General features: G+C 38.6%; 1 protein-coding gene across 1 annotated transcript in view; it reads left to right on the top strand.

Moving 5' to 3' along the window:
* LVRN (laeverin) overlaps window positions 1-14,266 on the top strand; it is an 80,770-nt gene that overhangs the window by 33,449 nt on the left and 33,055 nt on the right. The window contains exons 4-6 of the mRNA XM_024743382.1: window positions 1,042-1,168; window positions 9,538-9,692; window positions 11,139-11,252. Of these exons, the coding sequence (XP_024599150.1) occupies window positions 1,042-1,168; window positions 9,538-9,692; window positions 11,139-11,252 (396 nt within the window). The remainder of the gene's footprint in view (window positions 1-1,041; window positions 1,169-9,537; window positions 9,693-11,138; window positions 11,253-14,266) is intronic.

Here is a 14,266-nt window from a genome sequence, read left to right as displayed (position 1 = left end):
AGTGACCTGTGCTCGCACACAGGCTTCTTGGTGGCGGCAGCAGCAGCCTTAGCGTCTCATGCCCGTCTCTGGGTCCGCGCTTTTAGCCGCGGCTCGTGCCTGTCTCTGGAGGTCCTTTAAGCAGCGCTCTTAATCCCCTCTCCTCGCGCACCAGGAAACAAAGAGGGAAGAAAAAGTCTCTTGCCTCTTCGGCAGGTCCAGACTTTTCCCCGGACTCCCTCCTGGCCAGCCGTGGTGCACTAACCCCCTGCAGGCTGTGTTCACGCCGCCAACCCCAGTCCTCTCCCTGCGCTCTGACCGAAGTCTAAGCCTCAGCTCCCAACCCTGCCCGCCCTGGTGGGTGAGCAGACAAGCCTCTCGGGCTGGTGAGTGCCGGTCGGCCCTGATCCTCTGTGCGGGAATCTCTCCGCTTTGCCCTCCGCACCCCTGTTGCTGTGCTCTCCTCCGCGACCCCGAAGCTCTCCCCCGTCCGCCACCTGCAGTCTCCGCCCACAAAGGGGCTTCCTAGTGTGTGGAAAACTTTCCTCCTTCACACCTCCCTCCCACTGGTGCAGGTCCCGTCCCTATCCTTTTGTCTCTGTTTATTCTTTTTCCTTTTGCCCTACCCAGGTGCGTGGGGGGTTTCTTGCCTTTTGGAAGGTCTGAGGTCTTCTGCCAGCGTTCAGTAGGCGTTCTGTAGGAGTTGTTCCACGTGTAGATGTATTTCTGGTGTATCAGTGTGGAGGAAGGTGATCTTCGCGTCTTACTCTTCCGCCATCTTCCCCTCGTCTCTCCCAGGATTATTTTTGAACTACAAAATTTTACATGTTATTGCAAAAGAGTGAAATAACACACTTTCTGAGGAACCACTGTTCTCAACTTAGTGAATAGCCTTCTGGGCTTTTCTCATTGTGAGGACACATTCAAACGTTTTATTATGCAGCTTCCTCTGAAAAGGTAAGCCTTTGGCTTCAGAGCATCAGGGAACTGGAGCAAGCAGGCTTCCACTTTCCAAAAATCTCTACTGCTTTGCCTAATCACTGCTTAATTGTTTCTGTTTAGATACGCATCTGGGCCCGGAAAGAAGCCATCGCAGCTGGAAATGCAGACTTTGCTTTGAACATCACAGGTCCCATCTTCTCTTTTCTGGAGGATTTATTTAATATTAGTTACCCTCTTCCAAAAACAGGTGAGGCATCTTCCCTTACAATGTATTTGATTTCCTATTATGGGGGCCCTGGGTTGAGATCAAAAGGTACCTAGACGGGCCTCCAAGGACCCATTGGCACTTTGCTATTTTTGCTGTTTTGGAGTTAGCCCCGCTGGCTTCCCATCATTATGTCCTACACCTTCCTAAACACACGGGGCCTGTCTGTTCTTTCTCTGCATCATTCCATGTGACCAGTAAGTGCTCGGAGAGCTACCTGGCTTTAGATTCCTCCTGGGTACTCACTGGCAACTTACATCCTCCAGACCCTGTCCTCTCGCTTGCATTCTGTCCTTTCCTCTCATAACGTGAGTGTGCAATGCAGTGTTCTGCATCCTTTTAGCTGCTTGTGTGAGTTACTCCAGTTCACTTTAGTAAGGTTTTGTTGGTTTTTCAAAAAATATTCTTTAGCTGTGAGTCACTGGGTTAGGACCTGGGGGTCCCATCTGTGAATTTTTGTTGTATAAAATTGGGATCATGTGTGAACATAATATGATCCTCGAAGGAATATGTAAACATTTTTTTTCTCATAGATCTGTATGGAATGTCCTTAAAATTATGTGAGCCACTCAGCTCAGAAAGTTGTTCCATGTTTTTTCTATCAAAATTAAGGGTATCATGTAAGTGTGTTTTATTCCTCTGACAGGTTAGTTAGTTCAAGTCTTGGGGAAAAGTATGTTTGGCCTTTACTGGCATATAGTAGAAGGAAAGTGGGGAGTAAAAATTGGGGAGCTCAAGCCTCTTGAACACTGGGAAGCCAGGGGCTCTGCAGCTCAAGCCTTCTGCTGAGGAGGGATGGGGAGTGAAGGAATGGCGACTAGCCTTGGCCCCCTCACGGATCCCAGAGGTGATACGCGTCATTTAGAAAGTTGGAGGCAGCAGGAATCTGGGCATGGAGACCAAGTTCTGGCACTTCTGTGGCTGGAAGATCTCAAGATAACCCTTGTCTAGGCAAGCAAATTTCCATTTGTCTTTATTTAGATAAGGAGAAGTCCAGAGTTATTCTTGATATCCTGTTCTGTCAAAGCATCTCCTCCATCCAATTAGTCACCTCCTTATTATCTCCACATCCATCCACTTCTTCCCATCCCCCTCATTCTCCCTAGTTTACATCACCAACAGCTTGACCACAACAGCTCTCACTTAGTTTCACCACTTCCGCTCTTGTCTCCTCCAATCCGTCTTCCACACTGAGGCCAGAGGGATTTTTCCAAAGCAAAATCTGATCATGTTACTATCCTCTAAAACCTCTCTGTGGCTTCCCATTTGAAGATAAAGTCCAAATTCCACACCCTGTCTTTGTAACAGTGCATCTTTTGCCAACCTCTTGGGGCTTTTCACAGTTTCTCAGAGTAGGAGGGATGCTGTAACACCATCTCTATCCTCTCCTACACTTTCATCTTCCTCTCCTCTCCTTCAGGCTCTTGCACATGCAGTTTGCACATCCTGCCGTACCTTTTACCCAACAGGTTGATTCTTATATTTCTCAACTCAGTGCCCCCTCCTCCATGAAGTTTTCCCTGACTCCATCTCTCATGCTTCCACAGCATCCTGTGCACCCCTGCCTTCAAGCTCTTGACCTAATAGATCCTAATCATCTCCCCCAGTAGGTCGAGGGCAAGTTGCGGGTCAGGATCTGGACTGTCCTTTTTTAAGTACTCTCAGAGCCTATGACAGTGCTTCTCTCAGAGTGGTAAACAGTAAACATTTTTTTTTGGGGGGGGGGGGCGGAGGAATAAATACATGCAATGAGTTCAGTAATTCCATGTATATTTTGGCTAGATTACCAACTCTTGGAAGTCAGGGTTATATTGGCACTTTTTTTGTATCTTTCATAGCATCTCAGCCAATGTTGCTCTGTGAGCACACATGCAGGTGGTGCTTAGTCAAAACCGCATTTTGATAGATGATTAAAATAAGGAGTTTCAGGCTTCGCTGGTGGCACAGTGATTGAGAGTCCGCCTGCCGATGCAGGGGACACGGGTTCGTGCCCCAGTCCGGGAAGATCCCACATGCCGCGGAGCGGCTGGGCCCGTGAGCCATGGCCGCTGAGCCTGTGCGTCCAGAGCCTGTGCTCCGCAGTGGGAGAGGCCACAACAGTGAGAGGCCCGTGTACCGCAAAAAAAAAAATAATAATAAATAAATAAAATAAGGAGTTTCTCTATTACTGGATCTTTAAGAGAAAGATAAACTAATGTTTCCTAATTACTTTAACTTTTGGTTGAGTCATTTAAAAACAAGAACAAACAAACGCACAAAAAAAGCAAGAAAGCCAAACCTTCCCTATCAGCATTTCCCACATACTCCTTACCCTTTACTCTCAGTGAGTCAGGTGAAAAGCCTTTTTATTTATTTCTTCCATGGTTTTCTTTTAGCTTACCTTCTTGAGGCTTGCTCAGTTGAATTCTAAGCCTCAGAATCTAAACGATGTGTATATATCTATTACACAGAATAGCATTTTTTTCTTTCTTTCTGCTTTTTTTATTGAAGTATAGTTGATTTACAATGTTTCAGGTGTACAGCAAAGTGATTCAGTTAGATACATATCTATTCTTTTTCAGATTCTTTTCCATTATAGGTTATTACCAGATATTGAATATAGTTCCCTGTGCTATACAGTAGGTCCTTGTCCTATATCTATTTTATATATAGCAGTGTGTATCTGTTTACCCCAAATTCCTAATTTACCCCTTTCCCCCTTACCCCTTTGGTAACCATAAGTTTGTTTTCTGTCTGTGAGTCTATTTCTGTTTTTTAAATAAGTTCATTTGTATCAATATTTTAGATTCCACATATATGACAGTTGTCTTTCTCTGTCAGACTTACTTCACTTAGTATGACAATCTCTAGGTCCATCATATTGCTGCAAATGGCATTATTTCATTTTTTTATGGATGAGTAATATTTCATTTTATATACACACACACACACACACACACACACACACACACACACATTCATCTGTTGATGGATATTTAGGTTGTATCCATGTCTTGACTATTGTGAATAGTGCTGCTGTGAACATTGGGGTGCATGTATCTTTTCAAATTAGAGTTTTCATCTTTAGAACAACATTTTTTTTTCTGGTGTTGCTATCATTTTAATTCACTCTGTTTAAAGTCAGAAGGGGACTGAAATATCAAAATATTGCAGAGATGATAGAGTTGGCTGTTTGGGTTGTTGTAAGTTTTGAAAGAAAAAGTGGCATTATGATGCTTTTAGGAATAAATATGGGCATATGAGATTTGCAAACTTTTAAAATGGCAACTTCTCTTTTAAGTTTTTATTTTACTCTTAACTTGTAACTATATCAGGCTAATGATATGTATTGTACATCCCAGCATGATCTGTATTTTTGTAGTAGTAAAACTCAAGTACAATATAAATCATAAAGCAATGAAGTAATGACCATAATCAATTAGAAGCTACTGAGTAAATGAGAATCACCTATTACTTTCTTAGGTGCTCTGTGAATGCAGAAGAAGTAGATGGCTTAGGCTCTGTTCAAGTAGCTCAGTTAGGGCGATAGCTTCTACATGTTAAAAGCAAAAGCAACAAATTGCTAAGTATGAGATAACGTACTGGGTAAAAAAAAACTCTTAAAAGAAAAAGGATTGATAACTGGTAATGGGAGTAGCCCAAATATATAAAGAACACCTACAAATAAATAAGAAAAATACAATATAAAAAAACAAGTAAAAGATATATGAATAGATGTTTTACAGAAAAGGAAATAGATACGACTAATAAACTTATGGAGCGATACTTAGCCTCATTAAGCAATCTGAGAAATGAATATCCAAGGCCACAGTGAGGCACCATTTCATACCACTCAGTTGTCAAAGAGTAGGCATTCTGACAAATGCCAATAGAAAGTGATGTTGTTGAAGGGAGTATCAGTTGTTACAACTTTGAAACTTATTTGTTATCTTACAATGTTGATCATTAGAATACCTTAAAACTCAGTAATTCCATTGCTAGATATACCCCAAGAGGAATTTGGGCATATATGTGCCAGAAGACATGTGCAAGAATGTTCATAGCCACACTTTTCGTACTAGCCCCAAACTGAAAGCAACCAAAATGGTCACCGATAGGAGAATGGATAGATACAGTGTGGTTCATTCACACAACGGGAAACTATCCAGCAATGAAAATGAAACACTCTTTCTAAAGTTTAAAAACAAAAGAAACCTAAACAATACAGTATTTAGGCAATATTATATATAATATTAGCAACAATATATATATTCCCTTGGTTTTTCTTAAACAATGGAGTGATAAACACCAAGTTCAGGATAGTGGTGAATCTCTGGAAGAATAAGCCAAAGGTTGAGTTGAGAAGGAGCACAGAGGAAGATGTAAGTCAGCTGTTCCCAAATGTTACCATACACTGGACTCACTTGCAAGGCTGGTTAAACCACAGATTGCTGCTCCTGACCCCAGAGTTTCTGATTCAGTAGGTCTGGGGTTGGTCCCAGAATTTTTATTTCTGATAAGCTCCCTGGTGGTGCTGATGCTGCCAGTCTGGAAATCAGAATACAAGTTATTAATAATAATCTAAATTAGGCACAGGCAAGCAATCAAATCTGGCCCACCGCCTATTTTTGTATGGTCCATGAGCTAAGATTGGTTTTTACAATTTTAAATGGTTGAAAAAAATCAAAGGAATAGGGCTTCCCTTGTGGCCCAGTGGTTGAGAGTCCGCCTGCCGATGCGGGGGACACGGGTTCGTGCCCCGGTCCGGGAGGATCCCAAATGCCGCGGAGCGGCTGGGCCCATGAGCCTGCGCGTCCGGAGCCTGTGCTCCGTCCGCAACGGGAGAGGCCACAACAGTGAGAGGCCCGTGTACCTCAAAAAAAAAAAAAAATCAAGGGAATGATATTTTGTGATACATGAGAATTTTATATAAAATTCATATTTCAGGGTCCATAGTTTTATTGCACCACAACGTGCTCATTTGCTTACATAGTGTGTGTGGCTACTTTTGTGCTGGTATGCCTGAGCTAAATGTGTTACAGAAAACATATAGCCCACAAAGCTGAAACTATCTACTAATCTGGCCCTTTATGGAAAAAATTTGCCAACCCCTGTTCTAAAGGGTAAGTGGTAGAGTCACGGGTTTTGTATTATTATTTTAAAATAATGAATTCATCATTAAAATAAAATAAAACAGGGTCATGTGTGAAGAAACAAGAATTTTGCTTACTCCAGTTGTATGCATCTGAAGTAAAGAAAAAACAATTTTTAAAAAATAGTCATCAGGGTTAGTTATAAATGGCTTCTTAAAGTTGGTTAGATTGGACCACAAGTATTGGTGGCATTCATAGACTGAGCAGAGGATTTCCTGGGATAGCAAACAGCTCCAGCAGAGAACGACTCAGTGGTTGTAGAGAGCAAAAGGGATTGGCTTGAGCGGAGTAGAGCAGTCTTTTGTGAGGAAAGTGGGTGGGTTGCTGGGTAGGATGGGTGCTGGTGGAGGAAAGGATAGGTAGAAGAATGGGAGACCTAGGCTGAGGCAACTAAGTATACCCAAAGATAAAAGAGCATTACCTGGTGGAGGCTATGTATCCACTACCTGGATACGCTTTACTACGTACTGTCAACTTCAACCAAGTGTAAAGTCAACTAAAATTACTGAGCATAGCACAGCATAAAACATTCATTAGGCAAATGTAGCATGGACTATAGGAATGATATTTCTTACATTAGCAAAAGAAACTTTTAAGACTTGTTCTAGTTTTAGAAGTAATAATGATCCCACTGTCGAAAATGTGGAAAGATAGGGAAAAGCACAAAAAAGAGAAGCAAAATCTCCTGTTTTGCTACCATGTAGAGATAATCATGGGTAACATTTTGGTGTATATATTTCCAGTGTCTGTCCTTGTCTCAATCTCCACCTTTCTTTGTTTTTAACAAAAATGATACCATGGAATTGATACTATTCTTTGGCCTTTTTTTTTTTTTAAGTTAACAGTATATAGCAACATGATCCAGATAACTATTCTTTTTTATTGTCATTTTTAAGACATAGGATGCCTACATATCAGTTTGACAGAATAATTTATTTAATCCTCAGTGGTTGAACATTTGGACTGATTTTACCTTTTTGGTGGTGGGTGCTGCTTTTAAAACACTAAAGAAAACATAAGGAAATTTTTACAAATATCCATGCTACTTGCCTTAGTAGAAATTCCAAAAGTGGAAAGGGTAGGAACATTTTTAAAGGTCACGAAGCATTTTGCTGGATTGCTCCAGAAAAATTGTACCAGTTCACACCCTTGCCAAAAGGCTATGTGACAGTTTTCCTATACTTAATTATTAATTCTAGCCAATACTAATTATCAATCTTCTCATACATTTGAAAGATTAAGTTATATCATTGTTTTAATTTTTGTTTTTGATACAAAGAAGCTGAACATTTTAAATAAGATTTTTGGCTGTTCGAATTATTTCCTTCATGAGTTGTTCATATTTTTATTTTTTCTTTTTGATTCGTCAGAGTTCTTTAAATATTGAAAAAAATATTGTCTAGTTGTGATATATGCTGCAAATATTTTTCCCAGTCCGTGTTTTGCCTTTCAAATTTTTTGTGGTGTTTTTTGGTGAAGTAAAATATTTGATATTAGGGCTTCCCTGGTGACGCAGTGGTTGAGAGTCCACCTGCCGATGCAGGGGACATGGGTTCGTGCCCCGGTCCGGGAAGATCCCACATGCCGCGGAGTGGCTGGGCCCGTGAGCCATGGCTGCTGAGCCTGTGCGTCCGGAGCCTCTGCTCCTCAACGGGAGAGGCCACAACAGTGAGAGGCCCGCGTACCGCAAAAAAAAAAAAAAAAAATTGATTTTAAATAGACTTTATTTTTTAGAGCAGTTTTAGGTTTACAGAAAAATTGTGCCCAAAGTGTAGAGAGTACTCATATACCTCCTCTCCCTCCCCTTGTCCCCAACCCCAGTTTCTCCTATTGTTAACGTCTGACATTGGTGTGGCTTTTTTTAAAATTACAATTGATGAACCTGTATTGATACATTTTTATTAACTAAAGTCCATAGTTTACATTAGAGTTCACTCTTTGTGTTGTACAGTTCTGTGAGTTTTGACAAATGTATATAGTAATGACAGGTCTCTACCATTACAGTATCATACAGATAGTTTCACTGTCATAAAAAATCCCCTGTGCTCTACCTATTCATTCTCCCTCTTTTCCCCAAGTCCCTGATAACTACTGATCTTTTACTGTCTCTATAGTTTTGCCTTTTCCATACTGTTATATACTAACTGGAATCATACCATGTGTGGCTTTTTCAGACTGGCTCCTTTCACTTAGTGACATGCATTTAAGTTTTCTCCGTGTCCTTTCATAGCTTGATAGCTCATTTCTTTTTTTTTTTTCTTTTTGCGGTACGTGGGCCTCTCACTGCTGTGGCTTCTCCCGTTGCGGAGCACAGGCTCCGGACGCGCAGGCTCAGTGGCCATGGCTCACTGGCCCAGCCGCTCCGCGGCATGTGGGATCTTCCCGGACCGGGGCACGAACCCATGTCCCCTGCATTGGCAGGCGGACTCTCAACCACTGCGCCACCAGGGAAGCCCAGTTCATTTCTTTTCATCACTAAATAGTATTCTGTTGTATGGCTGTACTACAGTTTCTTTATCCATTCACCTATTAAAAGACATCTTGATTGCTTCCAAGTTTTGGCAGTTATGAATAAGACTGCTATAAATATTCATGTGCATGTTTCTGACATAAGTTTCTCACTCATTTGGGTAAATACCTAGGATCTCAGTTGCTAGACTGTATAGTCAGCCTATGTTTAGCTTTACAAGAAACTGCCAAATTGTCTTATGAAGTGGCTGTACCATTTTGCATTCCCACCAGCAATGAATGAGAGTCTTTGTTGTTCCACATCTTCTCCAGCATTTGGTGTTTTGTTTTGAATTGGTGTGTCGTGGTATCTCAGTGTCATTTTAATTTGAAAATTCCTAATGACATATGATGTTGAGTATGTTTTCATCTGTTTATTTGCCATTTGTATCTCTTTAGTGAAGTGTCTATTTAGATCTTTTGCTAATTTTGTAAAGTTATTTTCTTATTGTTGAGTTTCAAGGGTTCTTTGTATATTTTGAATATAGGTCCTTTATCAAAATTATTTAATTTTCATATAGTCAAAACAGTTTATTTTCTGGCTCTGTCTTTGGTATGTCTTTAAAGCCTTCTTTCCCCTTAAATTATAAATATTTACTTGCATTTTTCTTTCAGTAATTTTATGATTTCATTTTGAGATGTTTGTATCTGGAAGTCTCAAATTTTGAGGAAGAGATGATTTCATTTTTCCCTCCATTTAAATCCACTTAGATATAATTGCTTTGCCTACTTTTGACAACCGTGCAATGGAGAACTGGGGACTGTTGATGTTTGATGAGTCATTATTGTTGCTGCAACCAAATGATAAACTAACAGAAAAAAAGACTGTGATCTCCTATATTGTCTCCCATGAGATTGGACATCAGGCATGTGGTAAAACGTTCTTTCTTATTTCACATGAAAATATTCTCCAGCTGCTGTACCAAAAGTAGCGACCCCCCCAAACCCTGCTGTATACCAAATTTTAAAAATTATTTGAAAAGTGGGTCGCTGAAAGAAAACAAGGAAGGATCTGTGTAATCAGATCCTGGGTGGATTTGAACTATTGGTGATAAATCAGTGATGAGAACTTAAAGAACATTCGCAGGTCATATATTTATATCCAAAGAGTAACTGTGTTCCACAAAGTTCTCTTCAGGAAAAGTAAGCCAAGCAGAGCTATGATTATTTGCTTTCCATTCCATCTTAAAATAGAGATATTCAAAAAAGTCACTGGAAGATATCCACATTTCATTAGCAGATTATTACAAACTTTTTTTTTGAGAGAAGTTACAAGTTAAAGGATTATAGTCAATATACTAGTGTCAGTGAGGTGAGCAGTAATTAATCCTTGAGCTGCATCCCCAAAGGTGATGTAAACAGGATTTATTTCATTAGATCTATATGCTTTTATGCTGTGATTTTTGAAGTTTAGTTATTTGATTTGATGGAGTTTCTCACATCTGCATTTTGACCTTTATAAATCAAGTTTGTCAATAAAGAAGTCATCTAAACTATGATATTGTTATCTTTTTGTTATATGGACTCCTAAGCAGTTTTGGAGAAGAGTGATTTACTGGGATTGAATAACACCCTGTTACACAGTCAACACATGCTTTCACAAGTTTTGATCAGTCACCCAAAGTGTCATTTTTTATTATAGCCTAAATGACACATTGTTTTGGAATACAGGCTGCTATTAGTACATCACAGCTGTTATATAAGAATTTGGTTAAATACCAGGACGTGGATTTGTTGGGTTTGGAAATTATTGTGTTTTTCTTTCCTGATTCTATTTATCATCTGTTTGACAGTCTCTTTCTGTTAAGCTCAAATAGAAAATAATTATAGCTGTACCACTTTGCAGAACATATGAATACTTGAGTGATTTTTACATGGTGTAGATCAAATCATGTCCTGAAAACACAATCATTGCTTACAGCAAGATCCTAATGTAGTCTGTTTAGAGGTATAAGATTCTGTAATTAGTAGGTGCTAAGTAAACTTTCAGGACTTCTGATTTAACTTAACTTTGGGGCAAAGTGGACAATTTAAGAACTGCTACTCTAGCTTACCTTATTTTTTAACATCACAATTTTAAAACAAAAATTGCTTTCAATCATTGGATGTGAAATGATTATTTTAGAAGAAATGCATGACTGACATCTCTTCATGTTAAAACAACAACGTCATTTTGGAGTCCTGTTTTCAAGTTTGTCACTGATAGCAAAACGCATTTAATTTTGTCTTTGACCTTACATTTATTTCACATGCAATTACAATAAATATTTCTTAAATTGAATTTAAGAATTTTTTTTTCCCAACTCCAAAAGTGGTTTGGAAACTTGGTTACCATGAATTGGTGGAACAATATCTGGCTCAATGAAGGTTTTGCATCTTATTTTGAGTTTGGAGTAATTAACTACTTCAATCCTAAACTCCCAAGGGTAAGTAGTTTGTTAAGTTAATTATAATTTTTTCCCTTAATTATAAAGGTAATGCATGTTTATTGTGGAAAGTGTGTAAAATACAGAAAAATATAAGGAATATTAAATTATCTGTAACACCAGAGTTGATCAATTTTATCTTTTTGGTATGTTTTCTTTTTCCAGACTTTTATTATTATAAATATTCCTAAAAGAGAATTACACAGAAATGTGTAATACCCTTTCTACTTCATACTATATCAAGAGCATTTTCACAAATCATTAAATCATTTTTGAAAACAAGATTTTTAAGGGTTGCCTAATATTTTATCATATCACCTTACAAGGTGTATATATGTAATATTTCCCTACTATTAGATTTTAGGTTATTTTCATTTATTTCTACCTAGACTAAATTTTAAAGCACTTGTAATCAGTAGTCTATGGCTTTAATGATAAGAATATGCTATATTATATACTATAAATATTATATATTATGTTACATATAATATAGCTGATATTACATATAATACTAATAGCTGATATTGTATCTATTATAGCTGATATTCTTTTGCTGTTTTGAGTAAATAGTAATATGGAAAAATAAACTTATGGGTGGGCAAATCTGATTATTTCAACTGTAAGTTATGGTTCTAATATTTTATTTAGAGTAATTAGGTAGTGCTTTCAGAATGGCATGATAAAGCCAAATTGGTTTTATTTGATTTAGGTGTTTAAATGTTTAGATTTAATACCATATTTTGACACAGACCTCACTTTTTCACTGCAAGCCAGGGGTCCTTTCTCCCCCTCTGTTCCTGCCTCCTGCCATCCCTCTGATGCTCAGAGCTGCTGTTTCTGCTGCTCTTTGCTAGCCTCTCTCTCATCTCCCCTCCCAAGTGTTTCCAAGGCCCAATTTTTGGCCTCTTTCCTCCCTTCCCTACCCTCACTCATTCAGAGTATATTGCCATTTGAAATGCTGATCTCCACTGGCCAGATCTTCTTTACAGGCTAAATTTATTCACTTTGATGGAGAGTCTAAGATTGTGTTCTTTCTATTATATTGGTTGTAAATTTTCCCTCTTATGAAAGGAGGGAGATGGTAGGTAGATATTTGGTTTTTGTTGATTAAAAGGTTGACAGAATAAAAAGTTGACAGACCTCTCTTGGTGCCACAGAAACTTAAAAAAAAAAAATCCTTTTTTACCTGTTTGTGAAATTGTACTTTCTGGGAAGCACTGATGTAGCAGCCTCTTACTGCCCCAGTTCCATGCCACCCACTCTGCCCTTTGCAAACATCCTATAAAATGCCCACCATCACATAGTCCAGCCATTCTGCAGTACCTCTGCTCTTCCTCCCCTGGATTGGACATCATTATATAGATCAGCAGAATGAAGTATTGAAAAGTTAATTGACTCGCCTAAGGTCATTTGCCTGATTGAGGCGTAACTGTGATTACATTCCAGTTACCTGGGTCTAGTCTGAAGATGAGGATAATGAGGATAATAACAATAATACTGTATTTACCATTCACTGAGTACTTAGGATTTATCTGCCTGGTAGTGTAAGTTCTATACATATATCATCTTACTCAATCTTCAAAATAATCATATGAGTATAGTTGTTATTTTTTTCTATTTTCTATTGAGGAAACTGAGGCATAGAAGCATTAGGTAAGTTATTCAAGGTCTCACAGTTATTAAAGGTCAGAGGTGAGAGTCAGTTCCAGGTTTCTCTAACCGCAAAGCCCATGCCTTTAACCTCTGTGCTCTGCAGAGAAAACACCTGGGAGTGTTCTCGTTCTCAAGGAGTTTATGGTGTGTGTGTATATGTTCATTATATGACTCTTTGCATATACATAAACTTTATACAGATACAGTAAATCTCAGTTGTCTTCAATAGTCCTTTCCGTATACTCTATATCTACAAAATTGTTTATATCTCTCTTTTATAAAGTAGCATCTACACATGGTTAGTGTCATCTATAACTGTTTTTGAAAGCATTTGGTTGTATTCCAAATTAACTCTGTGCTGAGAGTCAATATGGAAAGAAATTGCATTCCCATAAAACAATTAGATTCACCCTGTATGTCCTTAATTGAATAGACTATACTATCAATATCAATCAGTTACCTCTTAATGCAACTAAAATGGCTAAGATTACCATATCTGGAAACAGTGATGAAAACATATTACTAATGTTTTTGAAGCTAAGATGGTAAGCTTATCCTCTCTTTTACCATTTAGTTATTTCTTTTTATCATTGATTCTATATTTTTTGTTTTATTTTATTTGTTTTTATACAGCATATTCTTATTAGTTATCCATTTTATACATATTAGTATACATATGTCAATCCCAATCTCCCAATTCATCACACCACCACCTCCACCCCTGCCGCTTTCCCCCCTGGGTGTCCATACATTTGTTCTCTGCATTTCTGTCTCAGTTTCTGCCCTGAAAACCAGTTCATCTGTACCATTTTTCTAGGTTCCACATATATACGTTAATATATGATATTTGTTTTTCTCTTTCTGACTTACTTCACTCTGTATGACAGTCTCTAGATTCATCCACGTCTCTACAAATGACCCAATTTCATTCCTTTTAATGGCTGAGTAATATTCCATTGCATATATGTACCACATCTTCTTTATCCATTCATCTGTCGATGGGCATTTAGGTTGCTTCCAAGACATGGCTATTGTAAATAGTGCTGCAATGAACATTAGGGTGCATGTGTCTTTTTCAATTGTGGTTTTCTCAGGGTATATGCCCAGTAGTGGGATTGCTGGGTCATATGGAAATTCTATTTTTAGTTTTTTAGGGAACCTCCATACTGTTCTCCATAGTGGCTGTATCAATTTACATTCCCACCAATAGTGCAAGAGGGTTCCCTTTTCTTTACACCCTCTCCATCATTTGTTGTTTGTAGATTTTCTGATTATGCCCATTCTAACTGGTGTGAGGTGATACCTCATTGTAGTTTTTTTTTTTTTTTGGCGGTATGTGGGTCTCTCACTGTTGTGGCCTC

The sequence above is a fragment of the Neophocaena asiaeorientalis genome, unplaced genomic scaffold (genome assembly GCF_003031525.2).
Source record: "Neophocaena asiaeorientalis asiaeorientalis breed wild unplaced genomic scaffold, Neophocaena_asiaeorientalis_V1.1 scaffold26, whole genome shotgun sequence".
Taxonomy (NCBI): Eukaryota; Metazoa; Chordata; class Mammalia; order Artiodactyla; family Phocoenidae; genus Neophocaena; species Neophocaena asiaeorientalis.
This window is presented reverse-complemented; position numbering and strand designations above follow the sequence as displayed.